At 66.6% G+C, this 15,163-nt stretch overlaps 1 protein-coding gene across 1 annotated transcript in view; it reads left to right on the top strand.

The window, feature by feature from the left end:
• The window catches only part of AGAP3 (ArfGAP with GTPase domain, ankyrin repeat and PH domain 3), a 94,439-nt gene extending 80,284 nt beyond the window's left edge, over positions 1–14,155 (top strand). The window contains exons 13-18 of the mRNA XM_084260117.1: positions 1,950–2,111; positions 10,331–10,485; positions 10,909–10,999; positions 11,317–11,539; positions 12,512–12,767; positions 13,002–14,155. Of these exons, the coding sequence (XP_084116243.1) occupies positions 1,950–2,111; positions 10,331–10,485; positions 10,909–10,999; positions 11,317–11,539; positions 12,512–12,767; positions 13,002–13,229 (1,115 nt within the window). The 3' untranslated portion in view covers positions 13,230–14,155. The remainder of the gene's footprint in view (positions 1–1,949; positions 2,112–10,330; positions 10,486–10,908; positions 11,000–11,316; positions 11,540–12,511; positions 12,768–13,001) is intronic.
• Positions 14,156–15,163: the final 1,008 nt, after the last annotated feature.

Genomic DNA, 15,163 nt, shown 5'->3' with positions numbered 1-15,163 from the left:
GGATGGACACAGCGTGGAGCCTGGGCAGGGGCAGGAGCCTGGGCAGGGGCAGGAACAGGAGCCTGGGCAGGGGCAGGAGCCTGGGCAGGAGCAGGGGCAGGAGCAGGATCAGGAGCAGGGACAGGAGCAGGAGCAGGAGCCTGGGCAGGGGCAGGAGCAGGAGCCTGGGCAGGAGCAGGGGCAGGAGCAGGATCAGGAGCAGGGACAGGAGCAGGAGCCTGGGGAGGGGCAGGAACAGGAGCCTGGGGAGGGGCAGGAGCCTGGGCAGGAGCAAGAACCCGGGCAGGGACAGGAGCCTGGGCAGGAGCAGGATCATGGCTTGCCAAGCCCCAGGCACCCCAGTGCAGGATCACACTGTCCCTGCCAGGCGCTGCCATCACTTCCTCCATCCAGGTGCCTCCAAACAAGGACACGGGGGCTCGGGAGGTGGTGGGAAGTGTTGGGGTGCTGCCCAGGGCAGGGGTGTGCTGGCACAGAGCTGCCCTCCCTGCCCTGGGGTGTGTGGCCACGGGAGAGGGTGTATTTTGGAGAGGGTTAGCAGTGCAGTGAGTTGCCTGGGGCAGGGATGTGCTGATGTGGAGCTGCCCTCCCTGCCCTGGGTACTGGTGAGGGTGTATTTTGGAGAGGGTTAACAGTGCAGTGAGCTGCCCGGGGCAGAGCTGCCCTCCCTGCCCTGGGCTGGGTGGGCACTGGAGAGGCAGGGGTGTGTTTTGGAGGGGGTTAACAGTGCAGAGAGGGCTCCTTCCCCGGAGCCTGCATTTCCATGCTGATTGGGAGCCTGCTCTGTGTGTGCTGCTGGAATTGAATGTCAGGCTTTTGATTTTGTTGCTGGTCTCTAATGAAATTTGACATTTAATGGTGAGTGCAGCAGCAGCCTCTGTGTGTGTGTGTGTGTGTGTGTGTGTGATGGGAGCTTGATTAGCGCGCTCTAATTGACAGTAATTAGGCAGCTCCCTGATTGTTTCTAATTCTGCTATTAATTGTAAGGAACAGTGTGATTGAGGATAAATTTGGTGCGTTGCTGCTGGGGATGCAGCTTCTTCAGCTCCGGATCGGAAGCCTGTTGAGACCATCATGCCTCAGGTTCCCAGTGTGGCAACCCCAGTCACCTCCTGGCAGAGAGGGGCCCCTGCAGAAGCCCCCCTGATCCCCGCAATACTGGGGGGGCTTCTGCAGGGGCCCCTCTCTGCCTGGGACTTGGGGCTGCACCCTGGGGGGTTCTGCGGGGGTCCCTCTCTGCCTGGGAATTGGGCCAGCACTTGGGGGGGCTTGGAAGCCCCTCCTGGGACTGGGCATGGAGCCTGGGCAGGAGCAGGAGCCTGGGCAGGGGCAGGAGCCTGGGCAGGAGCAGGATCAGGACTTGCCAAGCCCCAGGCACCCCAGTGCAGGATCACACTGTCCCTGCCAGGCGCTGCCATCGCTTCCTCCATCCCGGTGCCTCCAAACAAGGACATGGGGGCTCGGGAGGTGGTGGGAGGTGTTGGGGTGCTGCAGAGAGGCTGCTCCCTGGATGCCACCGTGCTGGGCCTGGCCCTGCAGATCCCAGCACCATCTGTGTGATCAGCCCAGACAAATCCCAGTGCAGAGCGTGTCCAGCCCGGCACTGCCTGAGCCCGGGCGCTGTCGGAGCTGCCCGGGGCGATGTGGCTCAGTGCAGGTGCTTTTCCCCTCCATGGGCTGTGCACCCTGAGCCAGGTGGAGCTGCTGGGGTGTCCCCATGCTGCTTGGTTGTCTCTCAGAAGAGCGGGCTGTCCCTGCTGTCAACTGGGAGGTGGTTGAGTCACCCCTGGGGGTGTTTAACAGAGGGGACATGAGGTGCTCAGGGAGCTGGTTCAGCTCAGGATGGGGATGGTTGGGCTGGATGGGCTCAAAGGGCTCTTCCAGCCCTGTGACTCGGTGATGCTGTGCTGTGCTGCACCCTCCATCCCTTCCTTGCTCTCTCTTCCCAGCCAACGGCACCGCCGACTCCCTCAGCTCCAGCCCCAACATCTCCAGCGCTGCCAGCCCCAAGCTGGAGCCGCCGCCGTCGCCACACGCCAACAGGAAGAAGCACCGCCGGAAAAAGAGCACCGGCACCCCCCGGCCCGACGGGCCCAGCGCCGCGGCAGAAGGTAGGACAGGGCTGCTGCCCGGGGCACCCAGGGGCTGGGGTGCTCCAGGAGCGCTGCCAGGGGGACCTGGGGCTGGGGTGCTCCAGGAGGCTCCCCAGGGACCTGGGGCTGGGGTGCTCCAGGAGAGCTGCCAGGGGGACCTGGGGCTGGGGTGCTCTAGGAGAGCTGCCAGGGGGACCTGGGGCTGGGGTGCTCTAGGAGAGCTGCCAGGGGGACCTGGGGCTGGGGTGCTCTAGGAGAGCTGCCAGGGGGCACCCAGGGACCTGGGGCTGGGGTGCTCCAGGAGGCTCCCTGGCACCTGGGGCTGGGGGTGCTCCAGGAGAGCTGCCGGGGGACCTGGGGCTGTTCCTTGTTCCGAGGCAGAAAGGAGCCCCCAGCCCCTCTCAATCCCCCTGGATTCCTGCTCTGCACTGGAGGCAGGACTGCCACCCTGCCCCATGCTGCTGCTGGTGATGATTACTCACTGTCAGCAGAGCTGAGAGCACGCCACAGCCTTAACTACTCTCTTAAGGTGTGCAGACGATGTCTGCCAGGAGAAGGAACCCACTGCTGCTGCCTGTGCAGCTGCCAGGCTGTCACAAGCTCAGGGACCTGTCCTGGCGTCTGCCTCAGGGTTCACTGGGGGGTTTGTCTGCCTGGGGAGCCCAGTGAAGATGCAGACGTTGCTCTGCCTGTGCTGGAAGTGCTGGTGGTTGGTCTGTTCAGGATTGTCCTGACTCTGGATTTTCTGCAGAGGGACTTGGGGCTTGGCAGGGGGGCACAGGAAGGGCTTTCTGCTGGGAAACATCCAGATCTGTCCAGGTGGGGGTTGGCTTGGCAACCCTGAGCTCCAAAGCCAGTGGTGTGGGAAAGGGGATCCTCAGTCTGTGAGACTTGGCTTCACCCTGGGTCATCCTGCCCCACAGCGCTCCATAGGGGACTAGGGGGCTGGAGTGAAGCTGGAGGAGGGAAGGGGGAGAGGAGAGACTGGGGGGAAGTTCTGTGCAGAGAGAGTGGTGAGGGGCTGGAAGGGGCTGCCCAGAGAGGGGGTGGGTGCCCCGTCCCTGGGGGTGTTCCAGGCCAGGTTGGCTGGGGCCCTGGGCACCCTTGTGTAGCTCCAGGGCTGGAGGTTGGTGTCCCTGCCTGTGGCAGGGGGTTGGAGCTCTGGGACCCTTGGGGTCTTCTGCTTGGCTTTCCAAAAATGTATAGTCATTTTTCCTGTGAGCTGCTCTGATGGCAGAGTTCATCTGCCAGAGGCTGGGGCGGCTCCATCATCCTCATGGGTCTCCAGGTGCCCCGTGGGCTGCTGCAGCTGCCTGGGGTTCACATCACAGCCCCAGTGCTGGGCAGCCAACAGCTGTACCCCCCGTTCGGGGCGATGGGGGGTCTCTGGAGAGGGTCTTGTGGAGCTGAACCTCCTGCCTGGTGCACTGTGTCTCCAGGCCCGTGACACCCTCCTGGGGTTTGTCCCCCCAGCCCCAGGGCTGCTCCTGAGGGCCGGTGCTGCTCAGGGTGCTGCTGGGGCCCAGCACCAGCACCAGGCAGCCCAGGGCAGAGGGAGAGGAGTGACGCTGCTCTCTTGGGCTCTGGTTCCTGCCAGCTCCAGGCCAGCGCTGGGCTGGAGTCAGCCCTGGGTCACTGTCCTGCCCGCAGCCTGCGCCAGGAGACGGACAGACAGACAGTGAGCTGCTACTCAAGGTCCCTCCCTGACATCTCCATGGCCAGTGGCTGGTCCCAGCCTTGAGCCTTGGGGCTGAGCGTTGCCCCACAGCTCGGGCATGACCCTGTGTCAGGGGCTGGGGTTTCCTCCTGGAGTCCTCTGCAGCTGCTGTGGGGCAGCCGGTGGTTCGCACTGGGGTAACTGGAGCTGTTGCTTTCTCCTCTCCAGCTCTGTGGCAGCGTGGAGGTGGCTGTGGGGAGCGGGGCTGCCATGCCCCACGGCAGAGCCACCCCCCTTCACGAGGGGACCGTGACCTGGGGGGAGCAGGGGACAGCCCAGTGACGGGCTGTGGCCAAGCCGGTGCGGGGAGCGGGGCTGCTGGGACCCCCAGGGCCTCCTGCCAGGACAGCTCAGCAGCTGGGTCGGGCCGGGGATGGTGTCGGGGTGTCTGTCTGTCCCCTGGAGCCGCAGCAGAGCCCGTGGGGCAGCCGACAGCTCCGGGCTGCCTGGGGATGCGCCCAGCCCCACGCCTGCCTGTGCGGGGCACCAGCCCCTCAGGTGAGCAGCCCGGGCGCGGGCTGGGGATAAATTGCCATCAGTTTATCTCGTTTAGGAGGTAATCAGAGCCGGGGACGTGCGGAGCAATTGAATCTTAGTTGTTCTGAAGTGTCATAAATCACAGGAGCTGTTGCTGTTTTACATGGGCGCATGTTAAGGAGAGCGCGGTGTCGGCTGCCAGGCAGCGGCAGGCGTGGGATCGGCTGCCGGGGCTGTCAGCGGCGCAGAGCGCGGCTCGGGCTGGCAGGAACACCCGCAGCCCCAGTGCAGGCTGACAGGAACACCCACAGCCCCGTGTTGGGCTGACAGGAACACCCGCAGCCCTGTGTCGGGCTGGCAGGAACACCCGCAGCCCCGTGTCGGGCTGGCAGGAACACCCACAGCCCCAGTGCAGGCTGACAGGAACACCCACAGCCCCGTGTCGGGCTGGCAGGAACACCCACAGCCCCAGTGCAGGCTGGCAGGGCTCGGGCTGACAGGGAACACCCGCAGCCCCCTGTCAGGCTGGCAGGGCTCGGGCTAACAGGGAACACCCACAGCCCCCTGTCAGGCTGTCAGGGCTCAGGCTGTCAGGGAACACCCGCAGCCCTGTCTCAGGCTGTCAGGGCTCGGGCTGTAACCCGACAGCATGTCACCACCACCCTGGGGTCGCAGCATCAGCTTGCAGGGCCCATGAGGCACCTGGAGATCAGAGCCCCGGTCTCAGAGTGCCCCGTCCTGCTGCGGGCGAGCCCAGAGCCCCAGCCCCCAGCCCCCCCCGTGCCCGGGACCCCAGCCCGGGCTGCAGGCAGCGGGGAGGCCCCGGGGAGCTGCCGGGCAGGTCTGAGGGCAGGAGCACCTTGGCGACGCTCCCTACGCCAGCATCCCCAGGGCTGCCCGGGCTGGGGGACAGGGAGCTGCTCCTACGCTTAAGGAGTGGTGCCGGGTGCCTGGCGAGGGGCTGGCAGCTCTGGGGGTGCTGGGGTCTCCATGGGGATGCTCTGGTGATGGTGGGGTCTCCGTAGGGATGCTCTGGCAGTGGTGGGGTCTCCACGGGGATGCTCTGTGGGTGCTGGGGTCTCCATAGGGATGGTCTATGGGTGCTGGGGTCTCCATGGGGATGCTCTGGCGGTGCTGGGGTCTCCATGGGGATGCTCTGGCGGTGCTGGGGTCTCCATGGGGATGCTCTGGCAGTGCTGGGGTCTCCGTAGCGACGCTCTGGCGGCTCCCCCGGCGCAGGGCGCTGCGGAGGGGCCCGTCCCCGTTGCACTAATACAGGTTAGGAATATTGGGTTTAATGATCTGCAAAATGAGGAGGCAGCCGGCTGACATTTACGGATGGAGCTGCTTCCCTCCCTTCCCTGGCGCCTGCTAATTTGTTGATATCCCCAGCACCCCGTAATGATGTGCTGCAGTGGCAGCTTGCAAACAAGCAGCCCCGGGCCGGGGGGCTGCTGGCTGCACGGCCCCTGGGTGCTCCTCACAGACCTGGCAGCAGGAGGGGAGCTGTGAGCTGCCCACACCAACGGCTGGACCAGCCCTTGGTGCCCTGACACCCACCCCCCGGGCTGGGAGCCTCCCCTCTGCTCCTCTCTGTGTGACACCCTGGGCATCCAGAGGCACCTCTGCTGCCAGTGGGAGAAGGAATGTGGGTAGGAGGAGGGGGTGCAGAGAGGGGACAGGCTGTGGCTGGAGCAGAGGAGAGTGGCAGTGACAGGGAAGCCTTCTGCATGGAGAGCAGGGCACGGCTCTGCCTGAGCTCTGCTTCTCCTCGGCTGGTGTTGGGTGGGACGCTGTTCCTGGCCCTGCTGGGATGCAGGGGAGGCATCCCTCACCGTCCTGCACCTTGGGACACGCTGGCAGGGCAGCGCTCCTGGGATGCTGCTGCTTCCCTTCTGCCCCTGTGCTGCTCCTCAGCGCTCCCGGGATGCTGCTGCTTCCCTTCTGCCCCCGTGCTGCTCCTCAGCACTCCCGGGATGCTGCTGCTTCCCTTCTGCCCCTGTGCTGCTCCTCATCCCCAGCACCCCCTCTGCTCCCTCAGGTGACAAGTGACAGACCTGCTGGGCTGCTGGGCACCCCCGGGGCAGCTCTGGGCAGGTCTCCTCCAGCCTGGCTGCTTCCCTTAGCCCCTTGGTGCTGGTTCCTGGCAGAGGGTGCAGGATGTCTGGCTCTCCCCATTCCCTCCCAGGTCCTGGGGAGATGCTTCCCCCCCGGGCTGGCTTGTTGGCTGTGGGAGCTGCTGGGGGGTGATGCCAGCAGAGCTCAGCACCCACTGCAGTTGGTGCTGGAGCCCTCAAGCCCAGGGGCCTTGGCGACTGTGCTGCTGGCCGTGCTGGCTGCCGCGCGGTGCCCGCCTAATCCTGCTCTCAGTTGGCGCTGGGTCGGGGGGTTAACGGCCATTAGCAGCGCCGGCTCGCGCTGAACTCTGCTCAGCAACTCTGCACCGAGCTCAGTCTTTAAAACATCATCAAAAAATCATCAGGAGAGAGAGAGGCAGAGACGAGCCTGCGTTTCCACTGCCCACTAATTCTAATGGCGCTGGCGTAATGGACTCCCACCAGCACAGGCAGCCCTGGGGCCGGGGAGATGGGCTCTGCCTGCGGGCCCTGGGCTGGCCCCTCCGCCCCGAGGCAGCTCGAAAGGGCTCCCTGCTCCTCGGAGCAGCTTCCTGCAGGACCTGTGTGGGCTGGGAGCTGGGGAGGTCTGGGGCTCCTCTGTCCCCTGTCTCTGCTGCTGGGGTGTCACGCGGGGCAGGGCCCTCTGCCAGCTCCGCTGCAGTCGAGGCAGCCTGAGCCCCTCTGCTCTGCGTCAGAAACAGCTCTGAAGCTCCCAAAATCGGTGCCTCTCCCCAGGGAAATCTGGGAAGGCCCCACGACCCCCCAGAGCCAGGGCCTGACTGGCCCAGCTCGCACGTGCTGCCCGAGGAGCTCGACTGTCCCCGAACGCGGCTCTGCACAGGGCTGGAAGCTGCTCTGAGGCCTCAGCTCCTCTCCCAGCCCTGCCAAACCCGGTGTGAATCCCAGGGAGAGACCCCCCAGCTCCCAGCTCTGCTGCCCCAGCCACGCTGCGCCCCGGCCTGCGCAGGGGCCTGGCTTGCAGAGGGAGCCTTGGTGTGGAAGGAAAGCTGCTGCCTCCCTTTGTTAGCCCTGCCCGGGCTCTGCTGAGCCGCGGGCCCTTTGTTTGGAGTGAAGCTGGAATCCGGGAGGCACAAAGGAGAAGGCGAGTGGAGGGCCTGTGCCTTGTGAAGCCGGTGCGGGGGCCGATGGCGGCCACTGCCAGGGCTGGGACCTGTCAGACCAGGGTGCTGGGGTGCCCCTGAGCTGGGCGGGGGGAAAGTCTGTCCCTGTGGGGATGGAGCCCTGGAAATGTCGCTGCCTGGCCGTGGTGGGAGCCTCGGGGTGCCGCAGGACGGGAGCTGATGGGGAAACACCCTGGCACGGGAAGGCTTGGGCCGGGACGCCTGCCTGGGTGTTTGGGGGTGCTGAGCAAGCAAGGGAAGGGAGACAGGATGGTGGAGGGGTGTGAGCCCAGGGCAGGAATCCTCTCCGTGCCATGGGCCCTGTGTTGAACAGCTCTGGGAGCACCTGAAGCGGCTCCGGTGCTCCCCAGGGCCCTGCAGCACGCTGGCCGCAGCCAGAGGAGCTCAGCCCACGTGTGGGTGCGGGAGGTTTAAGGGGAGTGGGGCCCGTCCTGGGAAGTCAGGGTGCCCTGGCAGGGGCTGTGTTGGTCACTGCTCCAGCAGCACGGCCCAGTCCAAGGTGTGGGACCTGCAGACGCTCCCTCCAGCACCCCCTGTCCTCCAGGAAAAGGGTGGGCTTTCCTTCCTGGCTGTTCCCCTTCTCCCTGGGCAGTCAGTGCCGTCCCTGCCAGGGACCTTCTTGGAACTGCCTCCAGGAGCAGCTGGAGCTGCAGGTCCCAATCCCAGGTTGGGATGGGGTGGGGGAAGCTGCTGGCTTGAGCCGAGCAGGGGCCGGGGGTCCCGCTGAGTGCCGTGGTTGGGTGCTCCTGGGCTGTGCCGGGCTCCCAGGCAGTGTGGGGCTGGGTAGCCCAGGAGGCAGTGGCTGTCCTGGGGTTGTTTCCTCTTCAGTGTTCAGTTCCCAGCTGTGTGTTCCCCAAGGCTTGTTTCTGAGCTGGCATTGGGTGTCCTCGGAGCCCCTGCAGCAGGTGTCCTTGGGGTAGGAGGTGTGTTGCCTGTGGGGAGCTCCCCAGGACAGGCACTGCGGGGTCTGTTCTGTGGCTGAGAGCTGGGACCTCGCCTGCCCCCCCGGCCCCGCAGCAGGAGCAGCACCCTGCCCACGTGCCAGTGGTGTGGAGAGCTGGGTGCTGGCCCGGCAGAGCCGACCCAGGCAGCGTGTGGGAGGCGGCACCCTGCGAAGGAAGGGCCGTGCTCTCCCACCACCCCCGCAAGGAGACCCCCCTGGCTGCACCCCGTTCCTGCGAGGCCTGTGCCACGGGGCCTTGCTGGGCCGGCGCCGGGGGTGGGCCATGACCACGGTGGGACCCAGCGCCTGTGCTGGGTGCTGTGGGCTGCCTCAGGTTCCTCAGGCATTGCCCTCCTGCCGCTCCCCCCGCAGCAGGAGACTCCTCCGGGTGCAGCAGGAGGGGGCTCAGGCCCCCCCAGACCCCTCCGCTCCCCGGCCCGGCCCAAGCTCTGCCTTGCTGCAGGCCAGGCCCTCAGCCTCCTCGCTGTCTCTGGAGCTGTGCAGTTGACTCCCTGCTTTTAATAGAGAGCTGGGAAGGCACATTATGGAGATGAGGGTGTTATTTGCATAACGCTAATTAGGTAATTACAAATCATTTTGCTATGAGCTGGAGCGTGTGCTGTGACATAACGTTTATTAGTCATTCCATTCAGGCCCCGCTTAGTTAAGTCATTTACTGCACTAACTACTGAAGTTGGCAATAAAAGGTAAATGCTGGTGCTGGGGAGCAGAGCTGAGCTGGGCTCAGCGGGGCTGGCAGGATGGACCCCAGCCCCAGCAGCCCGGGCTGGGGGTGCTGCTGCAGGCAGAGCAGCACCCAGCCAGGAGAACACGTTTTAACCTTGCTTTTCAGCAGGATTTGGGTTGTTCTGGGGGTGTTTTCTTTAGCTCAGGGGATCTGAGGTGCTTGCAGGGGTTTCACTGTCTCCCTGCTGCCCAGCACAGGGGGGCCGGTGCTCAGACCCCCCGGAAGCCCAGCAGGCAGCCTGTGCTGGCAGGGATGCTGCCACCTCCCTTTGTGCCCAGCAGTCTGAGCAACCCCGGGCGCTCACCGAACCTCCCTGGAAACATGAGGCCAGGAGATGGTCCCCACGTGTTTCCCAGCCAGAGAAGTGCTGCAGTGCTGAGCTTGCCGGGCTGGGAGCTGGAGGCTGCCTGCTCAGCGGGGCGCTGAGAGCAGCCAGAGCTGAGAATGACACCGCTCGTGCCCTGGACTCTGTGACTCAGGGCTTCCCTCCGGGCAGGGAGCAGCTCTGCCCTGTCCTGTGGTCTGTGGAGCACCGAGGGACCCCAGGAGGGGTCCCAGCTCTGCTGCTCCCCTCAGAGGGCGACCGTGCCCCTCAATGCACAGATCCTTTGAGCCACCCGTGAGGGTCTTCCCTGCACCTCCCCTTCGGCGTGCGGGGCTCCGGCCCTGCAGAGGTGGTGGGCACTGGGCACTGTGGGCCCCTGAGGGGTGAGGGGGCTGTTTGGGGGCACCAGCTCTGCGGAGGAGCTGATCCCACCGCTCAGGTCAGCAGCTTTCTCCGAGGGGAGGCACTCAGGGCGTGGAGAGTGGGGTGCAAGCAGCTTCCAGCAGACCAGTGCTGCAGCCCCCTCGTTTCCCATCCTGGGATGGCTGGGGAGCGAGGCAGCGGGTGCCTGTGGTTGGGAGGAGGGGCAAGGCCATGCTGGTGGAGCTGGCACGCAGGGAGCAGACTGGGGCAGAGCTCTGGTTCCTCCAGTCCCAGCCCCTGGGCACCACTGCTGCCCCAGCCCCGCAGGGATCCGTCTGTGTGCTCACACCCCGCCGGGCCAGCAGCCCCCTCTGAGCCCTGCCGTGGGGTCTCTTTCTTTTCCAGAGCCAGATGAGCCCTTTGAGTTCATTATCGTGTCCCTGACGGGCCAGACGTGGCTCTTCGAGGCCTCGACGTCGGAGGAGCGGGAGCTGTGGGTGCAGGCCATCGAGAGCCAGATCCTGGCCAGCCTCCAGGGCTGCGAGAGCAGCAAGAACAAGGTGAGTCCTGCTGTGTTCCCTCCTCTCTGCCTCCCCCCTGCCCCAGGCTGGGCCCCGCACTGATCCCTCTGCGCCCAGGCAGGGCTGACCCCCCTCTCCCTGGGGCTGTGCTGCTCCCACCCGCTTCCCCCTCACCTCCCCGTCCTCTCCCCAGCCCAGCTCCGGCCCCGCAGAGCTCTGTGCATCCTGCCCGGGCTGGATCCTGTCCTCTCCCTCCCTGAACAGCGCTGCTGTTCTGCTCCCTGGCTACAGATTGCTCGTCCTTCCAGACGCTGATCTCTGAGCCCCCCCATTGCCCCCCCCCCCCGCAGCAGAGCCTGTGGGGAGAGGTGCTGGCGGCTCCCCGAAGGGCTCCCGGGGTGGTGAGGGGGACACACGAGGGGGGACACTGAGGAACCGGGGCTGCCTTGGCTCTCCTTGCAGGCTCGGATGGGCAGCCAGAGCGACGCCCAGGCCATGCAGGCCGTGCGCACGGCGCGGGGGAACAGCTTCTGCGTGGACTGCGACGCGCCCAGTAAGGAACGCTGCCCTGGGGGTGGGCTGCTCGCCCAGGGGCGTCACCCCCACACCTCCTCTCTCACCCAGAGGAACCTGCTCTGTGGGCTCTCCTGCAGTGGACCCGTGTGTCAGGGGTCGGGGGCTGGCTGGCTGCCTGCTGGTCCAGCTCCCCTTACCCACCAGCCCCGCGTCCTTCCCCTCGGTGCTGCTGGGCTGGGAAGGGATGCAGAGGGCTGGTGCCTGCGGATTCCTGTCTCCTGGATCGCAGGGGACAGGTTGGTGAGTCCACACTGGTGTTAACTCCCCCCCCCACCCCGATCTTGCCACCCTCAGATCCAGACTGGGCCAGCCTGAACCTGGGCGCCCTCATGTGCATCGAGTGCTCGGGCATCCACCGCAACCTGGGCACCCACCTGTCCCGCGTGCGCTCCCTGGACCTGGACGACTGGCCCAGCGAGCTGCTCATGGTGATGACGGCCATCGGCAACGCCCTGGCCAACGCCGTCTGGGAAGGGGCCGTGGAGGGATACCCCAAGCCCACCCCGGAGAGCAGCCGGTGAGGGGGATGGGGACCTGCAGGGACGCTGCTCAGGCGGCCGCACCAGGGGCCCTGAGGGCACCGTAGGAGGTTGGGAGCGGTTGGCTGGTCAGACAGGGCGGTGGGCAGGAATCCTCGGGGTGCTGCAGTGCCTGGGGTCCTGCCTGCTCTCCGGGCGCTGGCGGCCCTCTCCCACCATCCCGGTGTGCCAGCAGAGCCGCAGGGCCAGTGATGGCCACGGGAGCCGTGGCTGGCTGCAAAGCCGAAGGGGTTAACAGAGATGGCTTGGCAGCGTCGCCGTGCGGGTCTCAAGGGTGCGTCCCTTTCAGGCCCTTGTCTGTCCCTATCGGATCGACTCTCCTGTCACTCATCCCAACAAGAGCCCATTCTGCAGCTTATCAACGGATAAGAGCGGGTCAGGGGGCGGCGGGAGTGAGCATGCTCGGCGCGGGGCAGCGCCGGCCGCTGCAGATGGATAGAATGGCAGCAGATAGCGGCGGCACGGCGCGCATCGACCGCCGGGCCCCGCCGCCCCAGGCGGGACGGGCGCTGCCGCAGCCTTTGTTTGCACCGGGCGAGACGGCAGCAGCGATAAGGTGCCTCCCGTGGCACCGCCGGGCTGCCGTGCGCAGCCGCCACGAGCAGGGGACGGGGATGGGCCCCGCTCTGCCACGCCGGGGAGCGGCCGGCGGCACGGAGCTGCGGGGGTCCCTTGGCGGTGGCAGGTGTGGGGTCCAGGCCTGGGGCGCTGGTGCCGCACACGTGGACACGAGCGCAGCCCGTGTGGGGAGCAGGGGCAGCATCAGGGGTGCATCAGGGGTGTGGGACAGAGATCCCTGTGACGGGGGCATGGGGGGAGCTGTCTGCAGCCCGGGGTGCCCGTGGGTGGCACAGCTCAGGGAGGCAGCGGTGCCACGCGTGTGGCCAGGCCGGCTGGCCCACCAGTGCCAGTGCCAGTGCCAGTGCCAGTGACAGTGTCCCCCCTGGCAGGGAGGAGAAGGAGCGATGGATCAGGGCCAAGTACGAGCAGAAGCTGTTCCTGGCTCCGCTGCCGCAGTCGGACATCCCGCTGGGGCAGCAGCTGCTGCGGGCCGTGGTGGAGGACGACCTGCGCCTCGTGGTGACGCTCCTGGCCCACGGCACCAAGGAGGAGGTGAACGAGACCTACGGGGACGGAGACGGGCGCACAGCCCTGCACCTGTCCTGCGCCATGGCCAACGTCGTGTTCACACAGCTGCTCATCTGGGTAAGGCAGAGCCCTGCAGCCTCCACCGCCGCGCTCCCAGTGCTCCCCCACCGCCTCACTCCCAGGGCTTGGGACACCTCTCACCCATCCCCTTCCCATGCGGTCCCCCACGTGCCTGCCTGGCGCTGCCCTGCCCACCCTCCCATCTCCCTCTGCCCGCAGAGCCCCCCTGCGCCAGCCCCCTGCCCGCGGGGTGCCGGGGTGCCGCTGACCGGCTGCTCTCTCTCCTCACAGTACGGGGTGGACGTGAAGAGCCGGGACGCTCGGGGCCTGACCCCGCTGGCCTACGCCCGGCGAGCCGGCAGCCAGGAGTGCATCGACATCCTGCTGCAGCACGGGTGCCCCAGCGACGGCGCCGTCACCACGCTGACCCCCAGCCTGCCCCGCCGCAACACCAACGCCAACAACAACGCCTGTGCCGCGGCGCCGGCTGAGCTCGGCTCCAGCCCCAGCGCTGTCTAGCTCCTCACGGGCCCTCGTTTGCCCCCCAGCCCTGAGCACCCGCTGTGCTCACCCCCACCCCGCTGGGACCCCCGCTGTGGCCGGGGCGGGCGGGGAGCCTGCAGCCTGCGGGGACTGTGGGACCCGGCGCTGTCGGCTTGCGGCGCGGCTCCCTCATCGTCACTGGGGCGGGGGGGGCCCCAACACCCCGTTCTCATGACCGGTACAGGGGGAGGAGCAGCAGTTTCTCTGTGCCTCCCACCACCCACACGCATGTAGATAACTGGGGGGCTGGAGGCGGTTCAGGGGTGTCCCCCCTCACACCGGTACTGGCTGCGGTACAGCCCACCCTCCCGCCGGCCCCGCCGTGCACCCCGGGTGCAGAGGGGAGGTGGGGGGCAGCAGGAGGTGCATGTTTCTCCACTGCACCCCGTGCCCCTCTCTGCTTCTGGCTGGTGTCAGGAGGGATCCCCACGCTGGTACCGCTCCCCACATGCTGATGCAAAGGGAGCAGCTCTCCCACGCAGCCCCCCCCGGCCTCCCTGGTGACCTGGAGGGGGAAGGGGATGGTCACCCCGGGATCCCCAGCTGTGTCTGTCTGTCTGTAGAGTCACTGTCCTTCCAGGTTCAAGCCCCCAAGCCATACACAGTGTCTCCATCAGAGCATCCCCGCTGGCTCCCGCTGCTGCCCAGGCGGGGCTGGTCTCCGGCTGAGCGAGAGGAGAGAGGAGGTGAGCGTCTCCCTTCGGCGTTGGGCCAGGCCTGAAGCTGAGCTCTGGAACCCCAAGGCTTTGGACGCTGCTGTGGAACGTCTCTGTCACTCGTGTATAAAATGTACATTGGAAATATTTATATGGACACTCTGTATATACTGTTTCTTTGCCATGAGTTGCCCTGTGTGTGTTACCTGCAGCCAAGGAGATAAAGGCCAATAAAGCAACCCACCTCCTGCCAGCCCAGCTCTTCGTGTGCCACCTCCGGGCTGCTTCGTGCCCAGGCTGCAGGGTCGGGTGGGTTTCCAAACCAGCCCCCAGCCCTTTCTCCTCCAGCTCGGGAGATGGGACCAGTCCTGCGCTGAACTGGAGCCCTCGGGGGTCGTGGCAGTGCTGGGATGGGGAGGGGGTGATGTGTGAGCCCTGGGCAGCGCGGAACAACGTGGGGACATGGCTGTGGAGCGATGGCACGGCTCTGGTGGGATCAGAGGGGCACGGCGGGGGGGGTGCTGGGGGGTGCTGGCAGGGGACGTGCTGGGGCCAGTTGGTCCCAGTGCACCATGGAGCGAGTCTGAAGCTGGCAGGGTGGTGGAGATGAGCAGGGAATGGTGGGTTGTCCCAGCACGGACAGACCTGGGACGAGCTGTGCCAGAAAGATCACTGCAGATGTCTGGGGGTCGTCTGGTCCCAAGGGGTAAACAGCCCCCCTGCGAGCGGGGAGAACTGCAGACTGGGGGGTCTGCTCTACCATCCCCGACCCCCATGCTCCCCCCAGCTTCTGGCAGAGCCAGACTGCTGGTTCTTTGCTGGCTGCACCCCAGGCCACCCCGAAGTGGCAGTTTGGGGCTCCAGCACCATCCCCTCGCCATGTGTCCGGGCTCAGCACCGCACTGGCTCTGGGTCCCCAAGCCTGCGCTCCCCCCATCACCCTGCCCACCACAGGGACCCCTCAGGAGACCCCCAGCCTCCTCCCCGTGCCCTGCCATGGCAGAGGGCTGCTGCACGGGTGGCTGTTGGGGGTGGCCCCCCCCCCCCCCCCAGCCCCGAGCACATCTCCACACCAGCTGCATGTGCCAGTGCCGTGGGCCCTGTCGCGGTGCTGTGGGGCCTGTCATGGTGCCTGTTGTGGTGCCGGGGGCCCTGTTTCAGTGCCATGGGCCCTGTCGTGGTGCCGTGGGCCCTGTCGCCGTGCCGTGGGGCCTGTCATGGTGCTGTGGGCCCTGTTGTGGTGCCAGCCCTGGC

The sequence above is a fragment of the Gallinula chloropus genome (assembly GCF_964237585.1).
Source record: "Gallinula chloropus genome assembly, chromosome: 2".
Taxonomy (NCBI): Eukaryota; Metazoa; Chordata; class Aves; order Gruiformes; family Rallidae; genus Gallinula; species Gallinula chloropus.
The sequence above is the reverse complement of the archived record's forward strand: the minus strand, read 5'-3'. Positions and strand labels throughout refer to the sequence as shown.